Source organism: Daphnia pulex, chromosome 4, assembly GCF_021134715.1.
Source record: "Daphnia pulex isolate KAP4 chromosome 4, ASM2113471v1".
In the NCBI taxonomy this organism is placed as follows: Eukaryota; Metazoa; Arthropoda; class Branchiopoda; order Diplostraca; family Daphniidae; genus Daphnia; species Daphnia pulex.
Window position 1 is genome coordinate 6,236,051 of NC_060020.1, and position 19,938 is coordinate 6,255,988.

Here is a 19,938-nt window from a genome sequence, read left to right on the forward strand (position 1 = left end):
ATAGTTTAATATTGATGCTCCGGTTCTGGTAGACTGTCTTTTTGATGTCGACTTTCAATGCAGAAAGAGGAATCACAAACCATGAGACAGGATAAAAGATAAGTTATTGAGATTTAAGTTTTAGACTTTCTTTATCGTCACGCAGCTAAACCAATCAACTTTCCTCCGTGTGCCAAAATACCTGTACACAACCCCTACGGGAAATTATAGGATGCTTACGCAAGCCACGATGGCACTTGAAGAAATATTCAAGAGCTGGTAAATCCCACTTTAATCCCTAAAATTCCATTTCGCTGTACACAAGTTGTTCACACAGCAATTAATCCATGTGACAACCGTCCAGTAAAAAGTTAAGTACTCAACTATTCGACCGTCTTCAAATCAAACCAGATATTCGCGATCCCCGTGAAATTTGAGATCGTTTTCATGTGTTTCAATCGAACCCCTTAAATTTGGGCAGAACCGAACATGTTCAGGACATATTTCGATTTAGGCTGATTTTTTTATTTTTACTACCGACCCATGAAATAGACCCTTACTTAATAATGTATCTCTTCTCTTATTACTCATGTCCATTTCATTATTCATTCTCGTTAGCAAGGGAACCTGAATTTCTCTAGTGGAAAAAATAAACCATATTTAGTTTTCGTCGGGGACTGGCCGACCACGGCTGACTTCGAATACTGTTATATCCTAGTCAACAGTAATTCAAATGGTCGTGGTCGTCAACAAGTTTAGTGCTGAATTTTGAATGAATAAAGTCTAAGAATTGATATAACTATAACCGACAAAATCAATTATAATTGTTATCATGACGATTTTTTAATTACTATGATTACTTCAACTTCCCTACAAATTTGTAAGAAACGAAACTGAACATAAAAAATAACGAATTATCACAAATTATTAAGCAACGTTGAATCCCTTAAAATTCCGGAAAGCATATGTGGACTCGAAAATTGAAATAAAAGAAACTCTTAAACCAAACCGGTTTTGTTTGAATGGATACTATCCTCATGCTGTGTATGTATCATTAGATAAATTATACAAAGAACCCAACAAGAAACTAGCAAATAAGATATTAATAAAGCTGTACATACGAAACTACAATTAATGATCAAATTTCTTACAACTTGGGAAAGGAGGAGGTTGAGGAGTCTTCGAGGCACATGTGGAAGGCGAACACGCCAATTCATTTTCCTCTGAACAAATCGTCTGGCGGCTGTAAAAACACGAAGATACGAATGAGCAATTGACAACCAAGACTTACAATAAATTCAAAATTTACCTTTCCGATTTCTTATGATTGCAGATCGCTTGGCGTGGAGACACATCGAGCGTCCCAGTATACCGTTTCAAACGTTTCAAATTAATGAAATAACATAGGACCACAATAGCTGGTATGCCTAAAATACATCCTACAATCAATCCTGCGTATTCCCTGACTATACGCGACAGTCTGCTGTTTCTAACAGCTACAGAATTAAGAAATAAACGTTTAGTTAATAAATCGAAACAAATAGTCATTGTTATAAGAGACTTACAACGATCAGAGCTGGGACTTTGGGTAGCTGGCGACGGGTCAAATGGTCCATCCGTAACCCAAGTTGAACTATTTTTGGGCACCATTGTTGTGAGATTCAAATTGACGTTCAAGGCGTTTGTAGAAGTGGATATCGGCAGTTCTGATGTGTTTTCCAACTCGTTGTCAAGCTCCCTGGTTTCTTCTTCAGTTGCTTCCGATGGAAAGTTGAAAGATCTGAATGATGGTGATTCAATTTTCCTATCCGCCACATCTGTGAATTCGCCGAGAGCAGAACCTTCTTCTTGAATACTATTACTCCTCTCCTCCTCTTCCTCTTGCTGCATCCGAAAAATTGTATCTTGCAATTTCGAAAGTCCATTTGGGCTTTTCGGTTGTGTGGCCGATTCTTGATAACCTGACTCAGGATAAAGATTTGTTGAAGAATTGTAATCAATTAACGGAAGATTTCGGGAATCCCCACTGCCTTCATGAACAACATCGTTATTGACAGGAGGATCGATTTGGTCAAAAGCCTCTACGTCAGATAACTTGTTTGAAGCATCCACCAGCAAATATCTTCCATCTAACTTGCTTGAAGCATCCGCTGGCAAAAATCCTTCATCCTTCGTGAATGAACTCCAGTCACCCGCAATCTGCAGTGAGCGCCTCCTTTTAGTAGTTGTAAATCTTCGTTCGATTGGCTGAAATCCCTCGACGCGAATTCGATCCTGGTTTAGAATACCTAATCGACTAGTAACTGGAACCGTCATCACTGGTGGCGAAGATTGTGGTTGCCTTTGAAGTGGAGGAGATGGGAACGATGGATGCGGTAATCCATCGAATTCAGCAGACTGTCTAGCCGAAGCCAATTGCACCGGAGGAGGTGGCGAAAGAATCTGTTGCGATGGCGGAGGCTGCTGTGGTTGTACAAGTAAAGAAGGCGGGGGCTGCTGTGGTTGTACTAGTAAAGAAGGTGCAAGCTGTTGTGGCTGTGGTAGTATTGAAGACGACGGCCGCATAGAAGAGGGCGGAGGCTGCTGTAGTTGCGATAGTAATGAAGGTGACGGCGGCATAGAAGACGGCGGTGGAAGTGGAAGCTGATGTGGATCAACAGGAATTTGTTTGACTGGTATACCACTGGAATCTACACGATGCTGATCAACAGGCAGTAGTAATGGACGTGAATTTGATTGGAAAAGGGGTGTCACCACTTCAAACAACGGGTGTCCCATCGAGTCAAATCCTAATCAACATTTAAACATTTAGTTAACATTTCTTATAACTTTAAAAAATTCTGCTAAGATAATCACATTCAGCAAAACAGTTTTAAAAAATGGTGACAACAAGCGTGACGATTGTACTATATGCTTGCTTAACCATTAATTATTTTATAAAAATTAATTAATGTAAGAATTAATATTAAATAATTTACTTTGTTGTGCTGCTGTCGTTCCGAGGAAAGAAACTAGTAGAAGTAATACTCCGGCCATGATGAAAAGAGCAACGTGTCAAGCTGATCTAAGTACAGGTTGAACCGAACTTTAAAATACTGCTGAGAGTGCGCGACTATTGGATCCGAGACCTGAGCTGTACATCGACTGAATGAAGTCTCAGTCGGCAGTCGGTGGAAAGTAACTTAAATAGAGGGAGGGATAGGATTAGAAAAGGAAAAGGGCTGGAAGAGAAAACCAAAAATACAAAAAAGAAATCCGAAAATTGTTCTGCTGGGGTGACAAAAAAGGGTAACATTAAAGTTTTACCCTTGAAATTCAATTGAATACATTTCTTTTGTCTAGAAATTGAAAATGTTTGTCAAGGTTGACACGTGTTGATGCATGGGACTTGCAAAAAAAACGTACCGTTCCTTCATGTCTTAAAATTTATCTTTTAAAAAATATTGGTTAGTAAAATAACGTGGCTTATGGCGCCGCTTGTTTTCAAAAACAACATTACTCGATCAAGGTCTTTAATTCATCACAAATTACTTCATTAATTATAATCAGTAATAATACGATAACTATATCCAAACAGATTAAGGCTTTCGTGATGCATATCAGATAGTATTCCTCAAAATTTATTCTTTCAAAATAGTCACAAAATCACGCTCTAGGCAATGAGAATTCTTAAAGGATTTATCGTGTCACTTATTCAACTGTCAATACTTGAATTATTCATTTCTTTAACATAGCCAGTGGTCACCTTAGAAACAGAATGAGAATCAATTTTCAGCAACTGAACCAATCCATTTTCACCACACACGCACATCCAAGTATGTGATTCCAAATTTGGATTAAAGGAGATCTAAGATATAGACATAGTATAACGGTCAGATGATAACGACAGTTCAAATTGTGTTACCTTATTGATTGATGTTTTCGGATCATCACAAGGCATAAGAACGTCCATATTTTCGCAAGTTACGCTTATTACTGGAGGTTTCTTATGATTTCCGAAAGAACGGAAAATGTTCTAACAAAATATAAATAAATATACATTTTTGTTCAACTTAATTAGAGGAAAATACACCGATGATATTAAAGTAAATCTCACCGAAGAAACATCGTTAAAGATAAGAGAATAATTAGGGCTTTCTTGTGATTGAGTTTTGTTGTCCGCAGCTTTTTTATTGCTATTTTCTAGGTAGATCTTCTGCATTCTATTGAGAAAAACGTCCTTCTTTGCTGTAGAATCAATTAGATCAGTCCGTAAGATCAACTATTAGAAAACATCGACAAGGTTACTTTGAAATAATTATCAAAAATCTGCATTCACAACTGCAACATACCATTCGTTGTTTTCGTAGTTTTTTCTCATCACAGTCAAAAACAGCTAAATGGGAGGCATATATCACAACTTCTCCAGCATTAGTACAATGAGCTATAACATCAAGATACTCATTCTCGGCAGAAGACTGTAAGAATAACAGGGGAAAAAAAATTAAAAGTTAAAAATTTTATTAATAAAAAATGATACTACCCAAACAACTGAGTTCTGAGGAAGGAGTGCTTGCTTATTTCCCGTATATCCGAAATCATAAAACATTGAAGAACACCGGAACAATCTAGGAAATAAAGTTAACAAATATGTAGCAGGTGCATTTTACATCGAACTTTTAATTTCTACTCACGCGCAAACGTCTTCGACGCACACTAGTACGCCAGGCCAGTGACGCCTCCATCTAATGTCTGTGACACGGGAACGCTTGCTCCAGCTTATGGGAACAGCAAGATCGTGACGATCCCATAATTTAACGGTTCGATCTGTAGAAGCTGTAGCTAAAAAACGTGCATCGTTGTGATGTGGAGAGAGAGAGACGGCTGGTAATATCAAAAGTAAGTTAGTAACAGACTTAATCTTACAGTTAATATTTTTTAAAAAATACCTGTTATAATCGAAGAATGTGCATAAAACGACCACACGGGATAAAGGCTATCATTCCTCAGGAGCAGTGGTGATTTTGCGTGAATATCCCATAATCCAACAATTCCATTAGCAAATCCGGCAACAATGAACCTGTAATATTTTTAAAAGATTTACATACTGTGATCACAACATGAAAAATGGTTACTAACTTGTGTCCTAAAGTGGAGTCCCAATCGAGAGCAGTGCATTCACTCATTTCTTTCGTATTCAAACGAAGAGTAACATTAGCGTCGGTAAGTAAAAAAGATGGTTCGCTAAATGAGTTAAAATAGCATTAATTCGGAGTTCAGTAACAAAGAATAATTAGCATACTTTTTTTCTTTGGTCAAAACAGAAGGATTGGGAATACTGAAAATTCGTACAGTTCCGTCGGAACAGGCAGCAGCTAATAACCCCAGTCTTTCTTCGTCGTAACAACCGCTAGGGCACCAAACTAACGACCAAACTCTACCATAAATATGTGCAATACAAAATTCTAGTTCAGGGGCCACTTGAGCTGGAACGACATTGCGAATAGGTCCACAGTTCCATATCTGTATCAAGTACTCGGATCCAAATGCAGCTTCGGAAGCACTCCTAAGACGATGTTCTTCACGGAGTACAGATAAAGCTAAATATTGATTCCGTTCTAACGTAGTGCCGTCTATAACAGCAGGCATTGGGCACCAAGATACAGCATGAATTGCTCCCCCACAGAAGAAAGTTGGTGTGCCTGGAATGAAAGGAAAACGTTTCACACCTCTCAACTTACAGTGTAGTCTCGTCTCTTGAATCTAACCATTTTGTAATTTGCCCTGGAACATTTGTAGCTTTTCAAATTCAACGTCAGTTTTTTCTGAAAACAAATTTCCGGAGGTGACCGTACGGCGGGAAAATGGAATTGATTCTTCATTAGACGGCAAGTAATTTAACGGAAGATTGACACATGTTTGGAATTGGGGTGCCCAGTCTTTATACAAAGCAACGTTCCTACTAAAATTTTTCTTGTGACTAAAAATAAAAAAATATGATTAAGATTTAATGAAACGGTAAAATTATATCAATAATATAGTACAATTTTGCGAGCCAATGCGGAATGTGCTGTGATGTGGATAAACTCTTGAATTGCAGTAGATCATGAGAAGATAATCCGTAAGCTTTTTCTAGATTTTTCGTGTTCTGAGGAACTGACTTTCTTCTGTCCACCACTTGATCATTTCCAGAATCACTGTCATCGATTCCGTCTTCGTCCACTTCATCGTCATCTGTATTGTCACTACTACTACTGCCACTTAATTCAAAGGCGTCGTCTTTCTCTGTTACATGGGTGTTAAGCGCATGTTGCAGAATTTGCGATCTATCTTGAGAACGAAACTCGCACTTCAGACAAGCGAAGTATTTAGACTTGGAACCAATTTCGCACTGAACATGATGTTCCTTTAATTTATCCATGTTATCCGAAGCAAAGGGACAGCTTGGATATCGGCACTTAGCTATAGATTTGCTATCGATTTGTTTCTTCCAAGCTCCAACAATACTGTTTGTAACTTTGCTACTTGAAGGCTCCGTGAACAATTTTACCTAAAAATACATAATTAAGAAATATAACATAACAAAACCTTTGTTTTTTATTTACTGCTTTGCTGAGGGGCTTTTGTGTCGGTCCATCAGCAAGATCTTCCTTAAGCTCCTTTAAAAGGGAAGCAGCTCTAAAGGAATAATCAGATATTTATTTGTAAACACGATCAATTTAGTTTTTTATATCTACTTATGCGCAGCAGCTCTTTTAGATTTTGTTGCAAGACTAGGAGATGGTGTTGCTTCAACTTGATTGAATTCTTCCGTGTTTTCAGGACGTTTGTCATGAACTTTCAAGTGTGCTGCCAAAGCCATTACCCGTTTTCCGCAAATCGTACATTCTTGCAACCTAACAGTTAAAAAGTTAGGGTAATCCCAATTTTGTCTAAATGAAGAAAAAATTACATATTTTGGAGATCGGCAGCATCAACCCCACACCGCTTCTGATGGTATTGAAAACCCAATAAGGTTGTAAAGCTCGTGGGGCATTTGGAACAAGTGATGCGTTTAATCTTTTCGAGAGTCTTCTTCAACTCCTGTGTTTTTTCGGCATCTGAAAACTCCTATTTCAAGTAAATTTAGAAAGGTAATGCTTGGTTGTGCATTATAACCAAAAAGAATTAAACAAATAGCCTCGTCCACGTCAACCTTAAATACCAAAAAGTACGTAATATCTTACTTGGGAACCTCCTTCTAATCTTGCTAATCCATAATGAACCGAATATTTATGGTAGGTGAAATTTGGCTGCGGCATCTCTTTTTTGCAAACTCCACAAATAACCTATATTTGCGTTGATGTGGAGGAGGAAGGAGTTTCATTGTAATTAAATTTAATTTTAAAAAATCAAATCAAGTTCAGTCAACATTACATTTGGTATGCTTTTCATTTTCACAGGAGTTTTCGAAGTTATTTCATCTTCAGGTGATGACATGGTTTTTCGTTTTCTTGCTCCATTTTTTGACACCGGTGTTTCCCGACAGCTGTCTTTATCAACAGGTTCTTGTAGCTCAATAAGTAATTTCGCCTGCCGCCCCAAGTTTCTGGCCGAAGTGTTCTCTTCTTTTCCATTTTCAGAGCATGAAGGAGACGACGGGGTTGGAGGTAAATCAGCCTTGAAAAAAAATAATAGCATCAAGGTTTTAATGTTTCACGATGAATATCTGGAATACCTTCTTAGGTCGTCCACGCCTTTTAGGAGTTTCTTTTACTGTTACATCTACATCTCTAACTTCTTTAAGTTTTTTGGTTGACATGACTTTTCTTCTTGATGGTAAATTCTCTTCTTCCTCATTGTCAGGACAAGGGGAAGATGGAGTGGCTCGGAAGGAAGCCTAGAAGAATAACATGGTTTTCACACTTCAGCTGTTCAACAAATAAATACAGTTGTTACAAACAAGAATACCTTCTTCTGCCGTCCAGAACGTCTTGTAGGAGTTGTCTTTTCCACTAAAGAATTATCCATGTCTCTTACTTCATCGTACTTCTTTGAACATAGTAGGATATCTGGATCTATTAGGATTTCTGATGGAGTATCCCCTGTCTTGGACGGAAACAATGGGGATGGGCTGGCTATTATGGTAGCCTTTTGATTGGTAATAAAATGGTTTAAGAATGATTTTAGTTATTTAAATAATCTAAGTGAAAAACCTTCTTTGGAGGTCTCCCTCGTCTTTTTGGAGTAATTGTTTCAAGGGTAGCGGGACTCTCCATTGAGTCCATCTTTTCTTTTTCTTTGGTTGAGTTGAGCATTGATTTCAACCTTTACTCTACAGTAAAAAGAAATATACAAATTGAAGGAAATATATTGTAAAATGTTAAATTACTTAAAAAAAAGTAGAACAAGGAAGTTATAGTAAGTAAGTTGTCCTGAAGTACCAAAGCAACTTAACTTCTTTGAACTATAGGCGATGTCAAATACAACATCAAAAATATTTAGAAATTCTAACTTGAGCTCAACTGACAAGTTTGTTCCTGGACAATCGACCACATGTTTCCCATATGTTGTTAGCTAGCGTGTTCAAATTATCACGTGAACCCAGAATTGTTCTTAGTAGAGATCTAATTTGTCCGAAAGTTGAAAGCTAAAAAATAGTTTCAACTCTTACAGGAAAGAAACACTGCACTTCATCCTTAACAATTTACCTTTTTTCAAATAAACGCCATATGAATTTTGTTTGCGCGCAAATCCACTGGCCCACTGCTCAACTCAACCTGACTAAACTTCCAACTTCCAAGGGAAAATATCCAAAAGAGCAGACGAAATCGTGAACGACTGAGGGGTGTTTCTAAACTGCGACTGATGAGTCGTGTTTCGTCATTTCGTCACTCATTTTTTGTGTTCATGACTCATGAGGACCTGGAACCGCTTCCAGGATAAACCACTGTTGCAAGTTGCAAAGTTTATTTGTAGGACTCTGTATTATCATATTTAACTTTTATTTATGTACATCACCTGTTTGTTTTATGTCATTTATTTGAAGTTATTTGAACATAACCAAATGTAGATTGTAGATCTATTCCCGACTAAACGAATTCACAATTAACGGACTCTGGAAATTTGGGTGCATTCAAGCGTTTTGATAGTTTGTGAGGCTGAAATAACGCCAGTTGAAATTGAAAATGATCATTTATTTGTAATTAAAGTCAAGTTATTCGATTAATTAAAGATTTTCAAGCAATGAATCAATGGTAACAGTTGTTCCCAAAAATTCGACAACCCGGATGAAAAAAGTAAATGGAGGAGCGATAGAATGGAAAAAGAGAGGGAAAACAGAAAGAGAAGGAGAGATCATCCGATTCATGCTATTCGTTAATTCAGCGAATTCAGGGTTGAATCTGCACTGAAATATTTACGCATCTTTTCGTACATTTTATTGCGAAATCAATTGGCCTTACAATAATCGCAAATTATTCAGTTTTAGCCAAGGCTCTCTCATGAAGCTTCATGTGCGATTTCAAGACCAATACTTTTTTGCCACAGACCTCACATTCTTCCTTCCTTTTATTTGATTTCCTAAAATAAAAGAAATTTTTTTTATAAATTTGCCGGCGCCCCAAATACGGAATGATTACTTCAATAAGGGTGCGAGTGGAGGATGAGGAGCGAATCTGCAGCGATCTTTGTGGTATAGGTATCCAGTAAGAGTTGAATACTTACTGTCACAGTAATGACAGGAAATAATTTTCGTTTCTTCTAACATCTTCACCAGCTGCTGCCTTTCTTCCTTTAAGTGAATTTTCATGTGAGCTCTGAAAGCTGCAACTTGCTTTCCACACAAATAACAATCAACCTGCCTTCTTCAAAGAAAAGATTAATGTATTATAAGTTTCAAACTTGATTTTTTATTAAAAAGGAAAATCGGCAATACTTGGGAGAATCACCAACTTCGGCTTCACAGCGTGACTGATGGTATTGAAATCCCAGAGTTGACGTAAATATGCGTAAACAATATGGACAGGATACTTGTTTCATCAAAAGCAAAGCTCGCTTTAGTTCTCGTCTCTTTTCGGCATCCGAGAAATCCTGTGATTTTTACATTACATCCGTTAAAAAATGTTTAAATAAGAATATATCCATCACATATTTTTTTATGGTGAGATGAATCCAAACTTGAACAACGTTTACCTGTGACATGCCATATGGCCTAGCCAACCCTATGTGTTCTGCATAACGATGATCATCAAATTTAGTTTCAGGCATTTCGAGATTGCACACACCACATATTATCTATAATAATGTCAGATTATTTATTTTACTCAAATTCAGAAATAGGATTTCGTTACCCTTTTGGAAGGATTTGTTCGTTCTGTATTGTCAACTGGCTCCGATTTAACGCCGACTCTACGGCTTGTTGACGGTTGACATGTCGACGGCCCATTCTCTGATTTTAGTTCTGTGAAGCACAAAGTTCTAAGGTGGAAGAAAATGGATTATAATAACATATGTAACTATGTAAGGCAAGAAATTAAAATTAAAATTTTTTTTCTAGAAATATTTGATTTATAAAATCATATGAAATTCCATTTGAAATGAATTGATGTCAGGATTAACCTTTACATAAACAAAAAATAAATTTCCAAAACTTACTTAAATGAAGCTTCATTACGATTTGGAGTATCATGAAGGGCTAGAGAGCGTGCAGCATGCAGAGAATCTGTTGCAGTTAATGATGTTGGATAAACAATTGAAGGTCCTGGTTTTGGAGCAGACAATTCATAACCAACTCCAGAAGCTTCACCAGGTGGATGTCCACTCCAATTACTATGAGGGTGTTGGTTAGGGTTTCTTTCATGGTCAGCTATCAGATCCAGGAATCGTGTGTAGTTGAGATGAGCTGAACTGTTGGCCAAATCATGAATAATGCGATCCATCTCAAACCTTGGAAAAACAGAAGATTGGTAAGGCATCCCCATGAAAAATAAAACGATCGAAAGCTTCAAATTTCGAATCTACAGGCAGTTGGAAGTGAAGGTCTTTGTATGGACCACCTTACACATACAACTCTAAAGAATCACTCCCAACCCTCTGGGCAAAAACCAAAAAAATTGAAACTTTTGATTCTTACTTTCCCGATATCTATATTTTTACAGAAGCAACTCAAATAAAGACAACTACTTTAAAAATTTTCAAAGTAATATTCGCTAAATTTTGGTTGCCAAACCTTCTGCTAGTGCATTAAAGTAAACAAAGCATCGACGCCCTCGTTCAGTTGCTGAACTTCTGTTGCTTAACCCATTTTAGTGCAAACTTAAGCCAGAGGCCTCTATCGGACACTTCCAGAGTTTTTTGGTTCCCGGGAAATTCGAATGTTCTTTTCATGATTTAAATATTCAATTCAAGCAATAAAAACACGATATACAGTACCCACCAAACTATTAGGTACACCCCCCTATTTTCAATGCATTCTTATGGCACTACGTGTCCTAGAAAAAATACAATAACTCTTGAACCGCTTGGGCTAGATTTTTTTCCTTTTGGCCCTGAGTAGATCTAATGATGATCTACATTTTTTCTACACATGAAGATGTCGTAGGATTAACCCCCACGGCGCTACGGTATCGTTCAGTTTATTAGGTACACCCGTTTTCCCCCCATATGCGCCGTGTTAAATACGGCGTTTTCCAAAATTTACAAAAAATACTAAAAATCAAGTTAAAATCTTTTTCTTTGTGCCAAAAGATGCAGAATTCTTCACTCTATACGAATATAAAGAATAATTTACAATCAAACCAACTCAGAGAACCCTTCCCTATACCTCAAAGTTTTCCACTTCAAAATTTGTACTTTTTTCAACAAACTTGCACTTTCGCCAGCAGAGGGCGCCCAATTTCGCCAAATTTTGAAGTGGAAAACTTTGAGGTATAGGGAAGGGTTCTCTGAGTTGGTTTGATTGTAAATTATTCTTTATATTCGCATAGAGTGAAGAATTCTGCATCTTTTGGCACAAAGAAAAAGATTTTAGCTTGATTTTTAGTATTTTTTGTAAATTTTGGAAAACGCCGTATTTAACACGGCGCATATGGGGGGAAAACGGGTGTACCTAATAAACTGAACGATACCGTAGCGCCGTGGGGGTTAATCCTACGACAACTTCATGTGTAGAAAAAATGTAGATCATCATTAGATCTACTCAGGGCCAAAAGGAAAAAAATCTAGCCCAAGCGGTTCAAGAGTTATTGCATTTTTTCTAGGACACGTAGTGCCATAAGAATGCATTGAAAATAGGGGGGTGTACCTAATAGTTTGGTGGGTACTGTAAGTTATTATAGAAATTATTCTGCAACTAGAAAAATAAGACTTTTTAGACGAAAAATGTTTCACTTTTTTTTTCTTCGGATGTATTTCGAATTTTAGCAATTAGTAAAAAAAAAACTGGCAATTAATGGTGCAGAAAGAATCCAGATCCTGTGTCATATTTTGTTGGATATGCTCTATCATGGCCTTTTATCAATTGGGGAATCATTTTCTCGGCTGCAAATTCTGGTTTAGACTGCGACTGCCAACTTCCGCCTCCTTTCTTCATTAACTGACCATCGATTTCTGTAATCAAATCCAAATGCAGGCTCAATTTCTTCAATTGCACTGTCAGCAGATCAACTTTGTGCTGAGGAGGAAGTTCAGTACTGGGAACGTTAACCTCCGCTTCGATTCTCTATTTTTAAAAATTACGTAAAATATCACAAAACCGAAGACGAAAAGTTTTAGCTATAATACATACGCGTATAATTTCACTATTTTCTCTATTGTGCTTTCCATTCCAGTTAAGTTCAAGTGAACAAATTGGTGTAGAGTTCGGGTAGTCTACAGGAACCATGAACATCGCGAGTAGTTTTGCTGGAATTCAAATACAAAAAAGGTTCCAATAATAATTAAATTCATCATACAGGATCCTTAACAGAAATTAAATTTTAAAATATTTTACAACTATACCGGATTCTCTTTCAAGAGTTGCTTTGTAAAACGAAAGGCTTTTTGGATTTACTTCAAGGAAGTTCAACAGCCGTTCAAGGTTCTTTGACGTTACGAGGCATTCTTCATACGTAGAAGACGTCCATGAGACGAGTCGAGAATAGATTGTTGGTGGAAAAGTAGCATTTGAGTCTTGATTGAGATCAAGTTCACCCTTTTCTGTTTAATGTTAAAGAAACTATGCATATTTTAAAACTGTTTTATAACAAGTATGAAATAAGACTCACCAAGTAAGTGTAAAACCTTAACAAACTGGAAACGATAAGTAATCCTACTTTTTAGGGCAAGAATAACCTAAATACAAGTAAACACGGTTATTCTTGTTTTACTATGTTATTGTTGTTTAAAAAATTATAGAGACCGTTTCAACGAATTCCGTGTTGATGAAAGATTGAGGTGTCGATTTTACGATGCCGTTGAAATCTAACCCAGCTAAACGTTGGGCCCAAAGGTAAGGTTTTCCTTGTTCAGTTATTTTACCGTTGATCATAGACCTTGCTTGAAAACAATTGACCCAACTGGGCGATTCATCCCCATGGTCGTTTGGAAAAAGTCCGGAAAGGAGATTATCGATCATACAAATCTGACTAGTAAGAGAAAGACTTTTTTAAAAGACATTTCGACATATAGAAAGAAAGCAATAATATAATCTTACTTTACTCCATCGTCTTGCTGAACGGGCTTGCAGTCGACCGTGACGATATTTAATGTTGTTAAATACGTGAAGTTAAGGACAACGCGTTCAATCTTAAGTTGAATACGTAAAGGATGCCTAGTCAATTGCCAATCTGTTTTCATTTTATTTGAAGTCGCGGAGCGTTTGTTTGTTTCATATTCCGTCTCCATGTCAGATTCCGCTGAATCAACATCCTCGAGAATTTCGTCCAAACCAGTTTTATTCTTTGACCCAAAATTAATAGCATCTTCCATTCCACCTTCGATAGAAATTTGCAATGACGGATCTGCGGGTTAAAGTCATATTTATCGTAACGATTAAGAAAACTTACGAATTTAATAAAATTACCGCATGCTTCAATGAACGCTTTTATCTGACTGTACAAAATGTAAAGTGGATCCGGTAATAACACAGCCAACTCTTTCTGAAACTTGATTCGCTCTACAGGCAAATTAAGCTCTTCTTGTAAGGGTCGCGTGGACTTTCGAAACATAAATATTAAAATCAAATTCTTTTAGATTTTGTATCACTTAATTACCTCAAGTATGGAAGTAAGTCTGGGTAACAGGCTTTCAAGTTGTTTTTGTTTCTGACTGATTTCACTGGATGCCTTTTCTCGATTTTGTTCCAGACTACGGCACTGTTCCGAAAGACGTTTCCGTTGTTCAAATTCCCATTCCAACCGAGCCAAAGTCAATTTGTGTTGATTACTTTTGGTCAATTCCTAAATGTAAAGAAAACAAAATAAGAATACTTTTTGGTAGTGGTTGGTAAACAATAGGTAGATTTTCATACCATTTTAGAAATGCTACTTGGGGCCTCCTGATAAAACTCCTCAACAGGAACAAGTTCAATGTCCTCATCTTTAGACTTGAACTCCAAACACTTGTCCACTTCTTTCTTCAGATGAAAGACTTCATACAGCAGATTTTCTAGTTGTAAATGAAATGTATCCACACGCTGCTTGGCATCATGGGTTGTATCCCTTGCCTTTTTCAATCTAAGCTTGTCTATTCGATTTAACTTCTTCAATGTTACAAACAAAAGAGAAGCTTCTATTCTTTTTTCAATGATCTTTTTACTGGTTTCTTCATCGGTTTTTCCAGATGTTTTCAATTGTAAAATGTCTGTCATCAATCTTTTTAATTCACAACATGTTTCTTTGAATATTTTCAAGTCACTTTCCCCTGTCCGGGATTCAACTTCCTTGTCTTCAATGTCCATGAAATTCTAGAAAATCATGCAAATGAAAAGTTAAATTCAGCACTATATCATTTACCCAATAAAAAATCTAACCAAAGTTAAGAGAATTAAGTAACAAGTACCTTGCAAAATTCCTTCACTTTACTTGCTGCTGCCATAGATGAAACATCATTTTTGCTTTTTTTGGGATCTTGTTTAATAGATTCGGAGTCACTTCTTTTAGTTTTGGAAGGTTTAGACATTGTTAATACCGCTTCCAAGCTTGTTCCGTTTACCAGTTTACTATGTTAAATAAGTCTTGTCTACGTCTACTATATGCAAGGCCGACAAAACTGTATAACGTGTTGAATCTTTTTATTCTTAAACGGGTACACGTAGCGGTAATTTTAAGAACTAGTTCCGTTAAAATTAAAATTTTCTTTTAGCTTTATCAGGCTTTATCAAAGAAAATAGGAAAATAGCCCGAGTCCTGGAACCTTGCTTTAAATAAATTGAAATTTTAAACAATACTCTTAATCTTGAAAGGACTGCGCATTGTATCAATGATTTAGAAAGAGGACCTAACCGTTTAACATTACCTTTACATGAGTAAGGGAGTTTCCCGATAGCTTAAAAATATTCAACCACCAACATTTCATTTCTCTAACCATGAGTTGAGATATAGACATCACTAATTATCTCAAAGGGATCGTCAAGTATGCAATTTTCCTGTTATACATTTTATCCTTCCCATTTAAGGATTAATAATTGGTATTCAAGCAAAATGACACCTTATACCTATAAATCATGTTAAAACTACTGTGGGTTATGTTTGTGAATATTTTAAAAAGGTTTCAAACTTTTGCCTTTCTTATGTCTGACTTTTACGAAAGTTTTCCACCAAATAAGCTGTAAGAACTGAGGCAATTCGACGTACGTCTGACACATTATAGACAGGATAATCTTGTATTTTTGCCGTTTTTGGTTGAAATACAAAATACAATCCCGAGAACGGTTTACTTCTTCTTGCCACCCTTGGCAGCCTTGGCTTTGGCGGCTTTAGCCTTTGCCTCCTTGGCTGCTTCAGGATCTTCAGCCGCTTCCTTAGCTCGCTTAGCTCGGATACCTGCAAGGCGTGCTGTTGTTCGGGCCGTGCGGAGTACAGCATAAGGAGAGAATTTGCGATCGGCCGGAGTGATGGCGCGAGCCTTCTCCAATTTGTAAGACCTGGTGATGGGCATAACCTCAGTAGTCAACTGTTGGGCCAACTTGATTTCCTCAGGCTGAAATAAAACATAATGTTATTGTAAAGTGGTGGTACACAATCCTTGTCACAATTCTTACAGTAGCATCAGTCTTCTGGGGTTTCTTGGCATTGCGTGGGAAGAGGATCAACTTGCTCTTGTAGACCTTCAAGCGAGTGGCGTTCAACTGCAATGATTCCACAGACTTGTTACGACGACGGTGGTCAACAGCAATACCAATTGTTGGGGCGAAACGCTTAGGGATCTTGGCAGCCTAAAACAAAAAATTCAAATAAAAATGATCACATTAATATATAAAACTTTGGAGCATATGGCATAATAAAACATTTGCTACACTAAACCAAATGGATTATTTAACTCTTCGACAATGAAACCAGAGCAATTTGCAGTTTGATTTGAGTCGTGTCTGTCATAATTTCCACAATTCAAAACATGATACATTAATAGTAAATATGTTACCCTCAATTCCTCCAAACTGAATCCTTTTCCAGCACGAACACGAGTGTTGTACCGGAAAGTCGGGCACCTGACGATGGGCTTCAATGAAGTCGTTGGACGAGGAAACACACGACGAGCCTTGGCTACACGGTGTGCGTGCCTCCTCTGCTTGCGAGCTGGCTGTAAAGATGAAACACTACTGTAAAGCACACATTCAACACACATATTAAAAGAAATGTACCTGATTAAACCAAGTCTTGACATAACGCTGCCACTGTTTGTGGAAATGTCCATTCGGAATCATGTTGTTCCTTTTGGGCGCCATGGTGAAACTACAAAAGTAAAATTTCGATGGTGAGTTTTACAGATTCCACTAAAAAAGACTTGCTAAATCGTGATTTCTATAAATTTGGGATAGTCAAATGTATAATTTTAAGGATGGATTCAGATATAGCTTACTAACGTCACTCCTGGCTCGACCGAGAAAAAATGTTAAAGGAGACTTACTCTTCCTACTGGAGCGCCTCTTGCTAGGAAAGAAAGAACTACTAAGGAAAATGTCGGCTACAAGTAAAAGTTGACGCCACCACACGGCAAAATGCTGTCAACAAGAAGTTCCCATCCTTCTATGTTGCCTACTGTTCACGATCAACCGAACGATAATTCCAATGAAAAAAATTAAATGGCTTTACTGTGTAGTTTAAATTTTATTTAAAATCGTAAAATTATTTTTTTTCGATGAAACAAGTTTTTTAAATTCAATAAAGAAATGTTTGAATATACACTCATAGTTTGATATAAAGGCAACAATGTACGGGCAAAGGGAAATACGTGGATATTTGACAGCTCCCCCATCTCTCTAACCCGGCGTTTGGTTTGCGCTTAATTCTGTATACAAAAACTTGGAATATTTAGTTTTAACAATGACAGCCAGTTTAACTACCGTCGTTACGAAATTCTACGAAGAATATGCCAAAACGACGCCATCAAAGCTGAAACTGATTGATGCCTATCTATTCTACATTCTACTAACGGGAGTCGTTCAATTTCTTTACTGCTGTCTGGTCGGAACATTCCCTTTCAATTCATTTCTCAGTGGATTCATTTCTTGTGTTGGATCATTTGTTCTTGCTGGTAAGTTATGATTTATCCTTTCACCAGTGATATTTTTAGTCCTACACATTCAACATTCAAACATTCTAATTGTTTTTTTCTTACACTTTAGCGTGCTTGAGGCTTCAAGTCAATCCTGAAAACAAAGGCCAGTTTGAGAAGATCAGTCCAGAACGTGCATTTGCTGACTTCATTTTTGCACATGTGGTTCTACATCTTACCGTAATGAACTTCATTGGTTGAGTCAAAACATACAACAAGCTCCAACATGTGGTCTTACAAACATCTTTGTTATTGAAATACATTCGTACACATAAATTATAATTCTTACTTTGTTAATTAGGATTTAATTCATTGGCACAATAGGAATTTTACTAAAGAAAACAAATCCAAAACTTTAAAACAACACAATTTTGCTGAAAGTTATTAACATTTTCACAACAAAAAGTAGATTAATCAACTTTTGTTTTTATTAAATAGTAAAAACAGATGTTGATGTAAGACCTAATCTATAATTGATTGATTTTTACAAACTATGCAGGTTCTTTTTAACTTTTAGCCTCTTAAGTTGTTATCCCACTATAAAGGCCAGTCTTTGATAGCAACCATATACTTTTTTGTGAGGATGGAAAAACAGAACCGATTTTACGGTTTTTTCAAGGTTTATTTTTATTGGTAAACCCATGCCCCAAGTCCCAATAACGATACCTATTTATGCACTCAAAGTTCTGATTCATGTCACATTGCAATCGATCCTACGTAGATACACATCCTTCGGTGTTCTATTGCACGATATAATCTTTTATGATGTCAACAAGCTCATATTTGATTTACGTGTTATTCTCTGGTGCTTGTAATGTTCATAACATACAGCCAGGAAACAACAGTTTACGATATTTTTACTAAAACGCTCCAACAACTTTTTTCGCTTAAAAATGCATGTTTATAGCGTCTGGGAAAAACGTTACGAAAATGGAAAGTTCAGTTATTTATTCGGCTTAATTATCATAACGTCAGAATAGCAATTGACGATTTATAAATCCTTATAGGTTCCTGGTTGGCTGTGTAGGTTGAACGATGTGATTGCTATTCAAACAGACTGGCTACTGAATAAATTAATCGTTGAAGCAGTTCACGTAGACAAGGTAGAATCGAGGTAGAATCGCAGACATTGTCGTAATTGACCAATTACTATGCTTTATAATTTATAACTCGTTCGAGATGCTTATACCGCTGGTCAAGCTGACAGGGAAGTAAATTTCCCTGCAGAATTACTTGTAAAAATTGCTGCGCATTGAATTTTTAATTAACTGAAGGCGTCTCCAATTAACCACACATGTTTTTAATATAGCGATCGATGAATGCAAGCATCTCAAAAACTGATTTCCGCGTTTCGTTAATTGTTTTTCTTGTTCGAATGAAATTCTGAACTACAGAATGTTGAGAAACGGTAGGAAATGTTTTGCAGCATCGCAACTAATTATAAAATAGAAAAAGTTAGTTATGCCGTAGTAGTTTACTATATAGTTTCTAAGTTGACTGAAAAAAACTCCCAAATCCGATAATGAGGCCATCACAAATAACTTGCTAATTTATTTAGAAATACAAGATTTAAGAAAACGATAGATATCTTTCCGTACAACTCCATAAATCTATCAATTTAATGATTTTTTATTTAACCAGCCCGACTGGGTATAACGAGGGCTACAAAATGCTCATTACTATTTGCACTGCAGAATTACGGGAAACATAAAACATGCTAAAGTAATCGTCGAATAGCGCAAACAAAGAAACAAAAGCAGCCTAAGAAGAATATCGTTTTCGGGCGATCAAATCTCGTCCCAAGTAAAGCGTGTGTACAAAATGTTTGTGCGACAAGGAAATGATGTATACGCTGGGATGCGCTTGATGAGGTCTATAACATTAATCTTGTGTCATGTCACATATACCCACCGCGCAATCCTATTGTATTATTAAACGAAGCACAGCGTCATAAGCATTTCCCTATCATTTCAGCGGATATTTCGCTTTCGAGCAAAAGGTGAGGGGTTTAATGCTGTGACATTATATTGTCTAGAGATCTACAGAAGTTGAAAAAAAAGACGTTAACTTGCACAGTGCATAGCTTCCGACCTTACAGCGTTGTACACACAACTTTCGCATTAGCTTAGTGATATGTCGTAGTTTATTACATCAGCTGGCCTCAATTGTCGGAATACGGTTTCCGCTTGATGTCGTATATATTTAGATACGTATTTCGGTAGGAAGTGTAGGGTAATAAACTTAAAC

At 36.9% G+C, this 19,938-nt stretch overlaps 6 protein-coding genes across 12 annotated transcripts; 1 reads left to right on the forward strand and 5 right to left on the reverse strand.

The window, feature by feature from the left end:
- Nucleotides 1-991: 991 nt before the first annotated feature.
- On the reverse strand, nucleotides 992-3,145 carry LOC124192820 (transcription factor SFL2-like). 2 transcript variants are annotated; one of them, XM_046586313.1, is made up of 5 exons: nucleotides 2,958-3,145; nucleotides 2,502-2,768; nucleotides 1,545-2,468; nucleotides 1,289-1,475; nucleotides 992-1,222 (listed from the first exon to the last, which is right to left on the reverse strand). In XM_046586313.1, exons 1-5 carry the CDS (start codon nucleotides 3,013-3,015, stop codon nucleotides 1,111-1,113), a joined length of 1,548 nt encoding a protein of 515 aa, XP_046442269.1. In that variant the 5' UTR covers nucleotides 3,016-3,145; the 3' UTR covers nucleotides 992-1,110. The 2 variants fall into 2 exon arrangements, with proteins under 2 accessions (XP_046442269.1, XP_046442268.1); XM_046586312.1 differs by having other exon boundaries at nucleotides 1,545-2,768.
- Nucleotides 3,146-3,583: 438 nt separating this feature from the next.
- Nucleotides 3,584-8,799, reverse strand: LOC124192819 (general transcription factor 3C polypeptide 2-like). The gene is made up of 20 exons (XM_046586311.1): nucleotides 8,649-8,799; nucleotides 8,154-8,272; nucleotides 7,909-8,088; nucleotides 7,676-7,837; nucleotides 7,375-7,617; nucleotides 7,185-7,286; nucleotides 6,911-7,068; nucleotides 6,696-6,854; nucleotides 6,564-6,636; nucleotides 6,003-6,508; nucleotides 5,727-5,938; nucleotides 5,261-5,660; nucleotides 5,098-5,202; nucleotides 4,908-5,038; nucleotides 4,653-4,842; nucleotides 4,502-4,586; nucleotides 4,311-4,436; nucleotides 4,076-4,240; nucleotides 3,884-3,994; nucleotides 3,584-3,826 (listed from the first exon to the last, which is right to left on the reverse strand). The coding sequence occupies exons 2-20, from the start codon at nucleotides 8,253-8,255 to the stop codon at nucleotides 3,674-3,676; spliced, it is 3,363 nt and encodes a 1,120-aa protein (XP_046442267.1). The 5' UTR covers nucleotides 8,256-8,272; nucleotides 8,649-8,799; the 3' UTR covers nucleotides 3,584-3,673.
- A 314-nt stretch (nucleotides 8,800-9,113) lies between these two features.
- Nucleotides 9,114-11,271, reverse strand: LOC124192821 (PR domain zinc finger protein 5-like). 5 transcript variants are annotated; one of them, XM_046586319.1, is made up of 7 exons: nucleotides 11,168-11,271; nucleotides 10,594-10,884; nucleotides 10,290-10,416; nucleotides 10,132-10,233; nucleotides 9,875-10,029; nucleotides 9,579-9,800; nucleotides 9,114-9,519 (listed from the first exon to the last, which is right to left on the reverse strand). In XM_046586319.1, the coding sequence occupies exons 2-7, from the start codon at nucleotides 10,875-10,877 to the stop codon at nucleotides 9,414-9,416; spliced, it is 996 nt and encodes a 331-aa protein (XP_046442275.1). In that variant the 5' UTR covers nucleotides 10,878-10,884; nucleotides 11,168-11,271; the 3' UTR covers nucleotides 9,114-9,413. The 5 variants fall into 5 exon arrangements, with proteins under 5 accessions (XP_046442275.1, XP_046442274.1, XP_046442273.1 ...); XM_046586318.1 differs by having other exon boundaries at nucleotides 9,579-9,803; XM_046586317.1 differs by having other exon boundaries at nucleotides 9,579-9,803; nucleotides 11,072-11,230.
- A 1,046-nt stretch (nucleotides 11,272-12,317) lies between these two features.
- LOC124192822 (THO complex subunit 5 homolog) lies at nucleotides 12,318-15,419 on the reverse strand. The gene is made up of 10 exons (XM_046586320.1): nucleotides 14,977-15,419; nucleotides 14,447-14,881; nucleotides 14,190-14,375; nucleotides 14,000-14,132; nucleotides 13,631-13,937; nucleotides 13,337-13,562; nucleotides 13,203-13,269; nucleotides 12,937-13,134; nucleotides 12,725-12,840; nucleotides 12,318-12,658 (listed from the first exon to the last, which is right to left on the reverse strand). The coding sequence occupies exons 1-10, from the start codon at nucleotides 15,094-15,096 to the stop codon at nucleotides 12,386-12,388; spliced, it is 2,061 nt and encodes a 686-aa protein (XP_046442276.1). The 5' UTR covers nucleotides 15,097-15,419; the 3' UTR covers nucleotides 12,318-12,385.
- A 364-nt stretch (nucleotides 15,420-15,783) lies between these two features.
- On the reverse strand, nucleotides 15,784-17,183 carry LOC124192823 (60S ribosomal protein L13-like). 2 transcript variants are annotated; one of them, XM_046586322.1, is made up of 5 exons: nucleotides 17,044-17,183; nucleotides 16,778-16,868; nucleotides 16,558-16,716; nucleotides 16,178-16,351; nucleotides 15,784-16,116 (listed from the first exon to the last, which is right to left on the reverse strand). In XM_046586322.1, exons 2-5 carry the CDS (start codon nucleotides 16,859-16,861, stop codon nucleotides 15,850-15,852), a joined length of 684 nt encoding a protein of 227 aa, XP_046442278.1. In that variant the 5' UTR covers nucleotides 16,862-16,868; nucleotides 17,044-17,183; the 3' UTR covers nucleotides 15,784-15,849. The 2 variants fall into 2 exon arrangements, with proteins under 2 accessions (XP_046442278.1, XP_046442277.1); XM_046586321.1 differs by having other exon boundaries at nucleotides 16,996-17,143.
- A 168-nt stretch (nucleotides 17,184-17,351) lies between these two features.
- Nucleotides 17,352-17,967, forward strand: LOC124192824 (dolichyl-diphosphooligosaccharide--protein glycosyltransferase subunit DAD1-like). Its single transcript, XM_046586323.1, has 2 exons — nucleotides 17,352-17,670; nucleotides 17,762-17,967. Exons 1-2 carry the CDS (start codon nucleotides 17,460-17,462, stop codon nucleotides 17,890-17,892), a joined length of 342 nt encoding a protein of 113 aa, XP_046442279.1. The 5' UTR covers nucleotides 17,352-17,459; the 3' UTR covers nucleotides 17,893-17,967.
- The last annotated feature ends 1,971 nt before the right edge of the window (nucleotides 17,968-19,938 follow it).

Coding starts and splice junctions, on each gene's coding strand:
- LOC124192823 (XM_046586322.1), bottom strand. CDS start 16,861: ATGGCGCCCAAAAGGAACAACATGATTCCGAATGGACATTTCCACAAA. Junction 16,717..16,777: donor TCAAGACTTGGTTTAATCAG/GTACATTTCTTT, acceptor TCATCTTTACAG/CCAGCTCGCAAGCAGAGGAG. Junction 16,352..16,557: donor TCAGTTTGGAGGAATTGAGG/GTAACATATTTA, acceptor TTTTTGTTTTAG/GCTGCCAAGATCCCTAAGCG.
- LOC124192820 (XM_046586312.1), bottom strand. CDS start 3,015: ATGGCCGGAGTATTACTTCTACTAGTTTCTTTCCTCGGAACGACAGCA. Junction 1,476..1,544: donor AAGTCCCAGCTCTGATCGTT/GTAAGTCTCTTA, acceptor TTAATTCTGTAG/CTGTTAGAAACAGCAGACTG. Junction 1,223..1,288: donor AATCATAAGAAATCGGAAAG/GTAAATTTTGAA, acceptor GTGTTTTTACAG/CCGCCAGACGATTTGTTCAG.
- LOC124192822 (XM_046586320.1), bottom strand. CDS start 15,096: ATGTCTAAACCTTCCAAAACTAAAAGAAGTGACTCCGAATCTATTAAA. Junction 13,135..13,202: donor TAAGGTTTTACACTTACTTG/GTGAGTCTTATT, acceptor AACATTAAACAG/AAAAGGGTGAACTTGATCTC. Junction 12,841..12,936: donor AACTCTTGAAAGAGAATCCG/GTATAGTTGTAA, acceptor TTTGAATTCCAG/CAAAACTACTCGCGATGTTC.
- LOC124192824 (XM_046586323.1), top strand. CDS start 17,460: ATGACAGCCAGTTTAACTACCGTCGTTACGAAATTCTACGAAGAATAT. Junction 17,671..17,761: donor TGGATCATTTGTTCTTGCTG/GTAAGTTATGAT, acceptor CTTACACTTTAG/CGTGCTTGAGGCTTCAAGTC.
- LOC124192819 (XM_046586311.1), bottom strand. CDS start 8,255: ATGCTCAACTCAACCAAAGAAAAAGAAAAGATGGACTCAATGGAGAGT. Junction 6,855..6,910: donor GCTGCCGATCTCCAAAATAT/GTAATTTTTTCT, acceptor TTTAACTGTTAG/GTTGCAAGAATGTACGATTT. Junction 4,843..4,907: donor ACATTCTTCGATTATAACAG/GTATTTTTTAAA, acceptor TGATATTACCAG/CCGTCTCTCTCTCTCCACAT.
- LOC124192821 (XM_046586315.1), bottom strand. CDS start 10,919: ATGGGGATGCCTTACCAATCTTCTGTTTTTCCAAGGTTTGAGATGGAT. Junction 9,804..9,874: donor GAAGTTGGTGATTCTCCCAA/GTATTGCCGATT, acceptor TTTTCTTTGAAG/AAGGCAGGTTGATTGTTATT. Junction 9,520..9,578: donor CCACTCGCACCCTTATTGAA/GTAATCATTCCG, acceptor CTTTTATTTTAG/GAAATCAAATAAAAGGAAGG.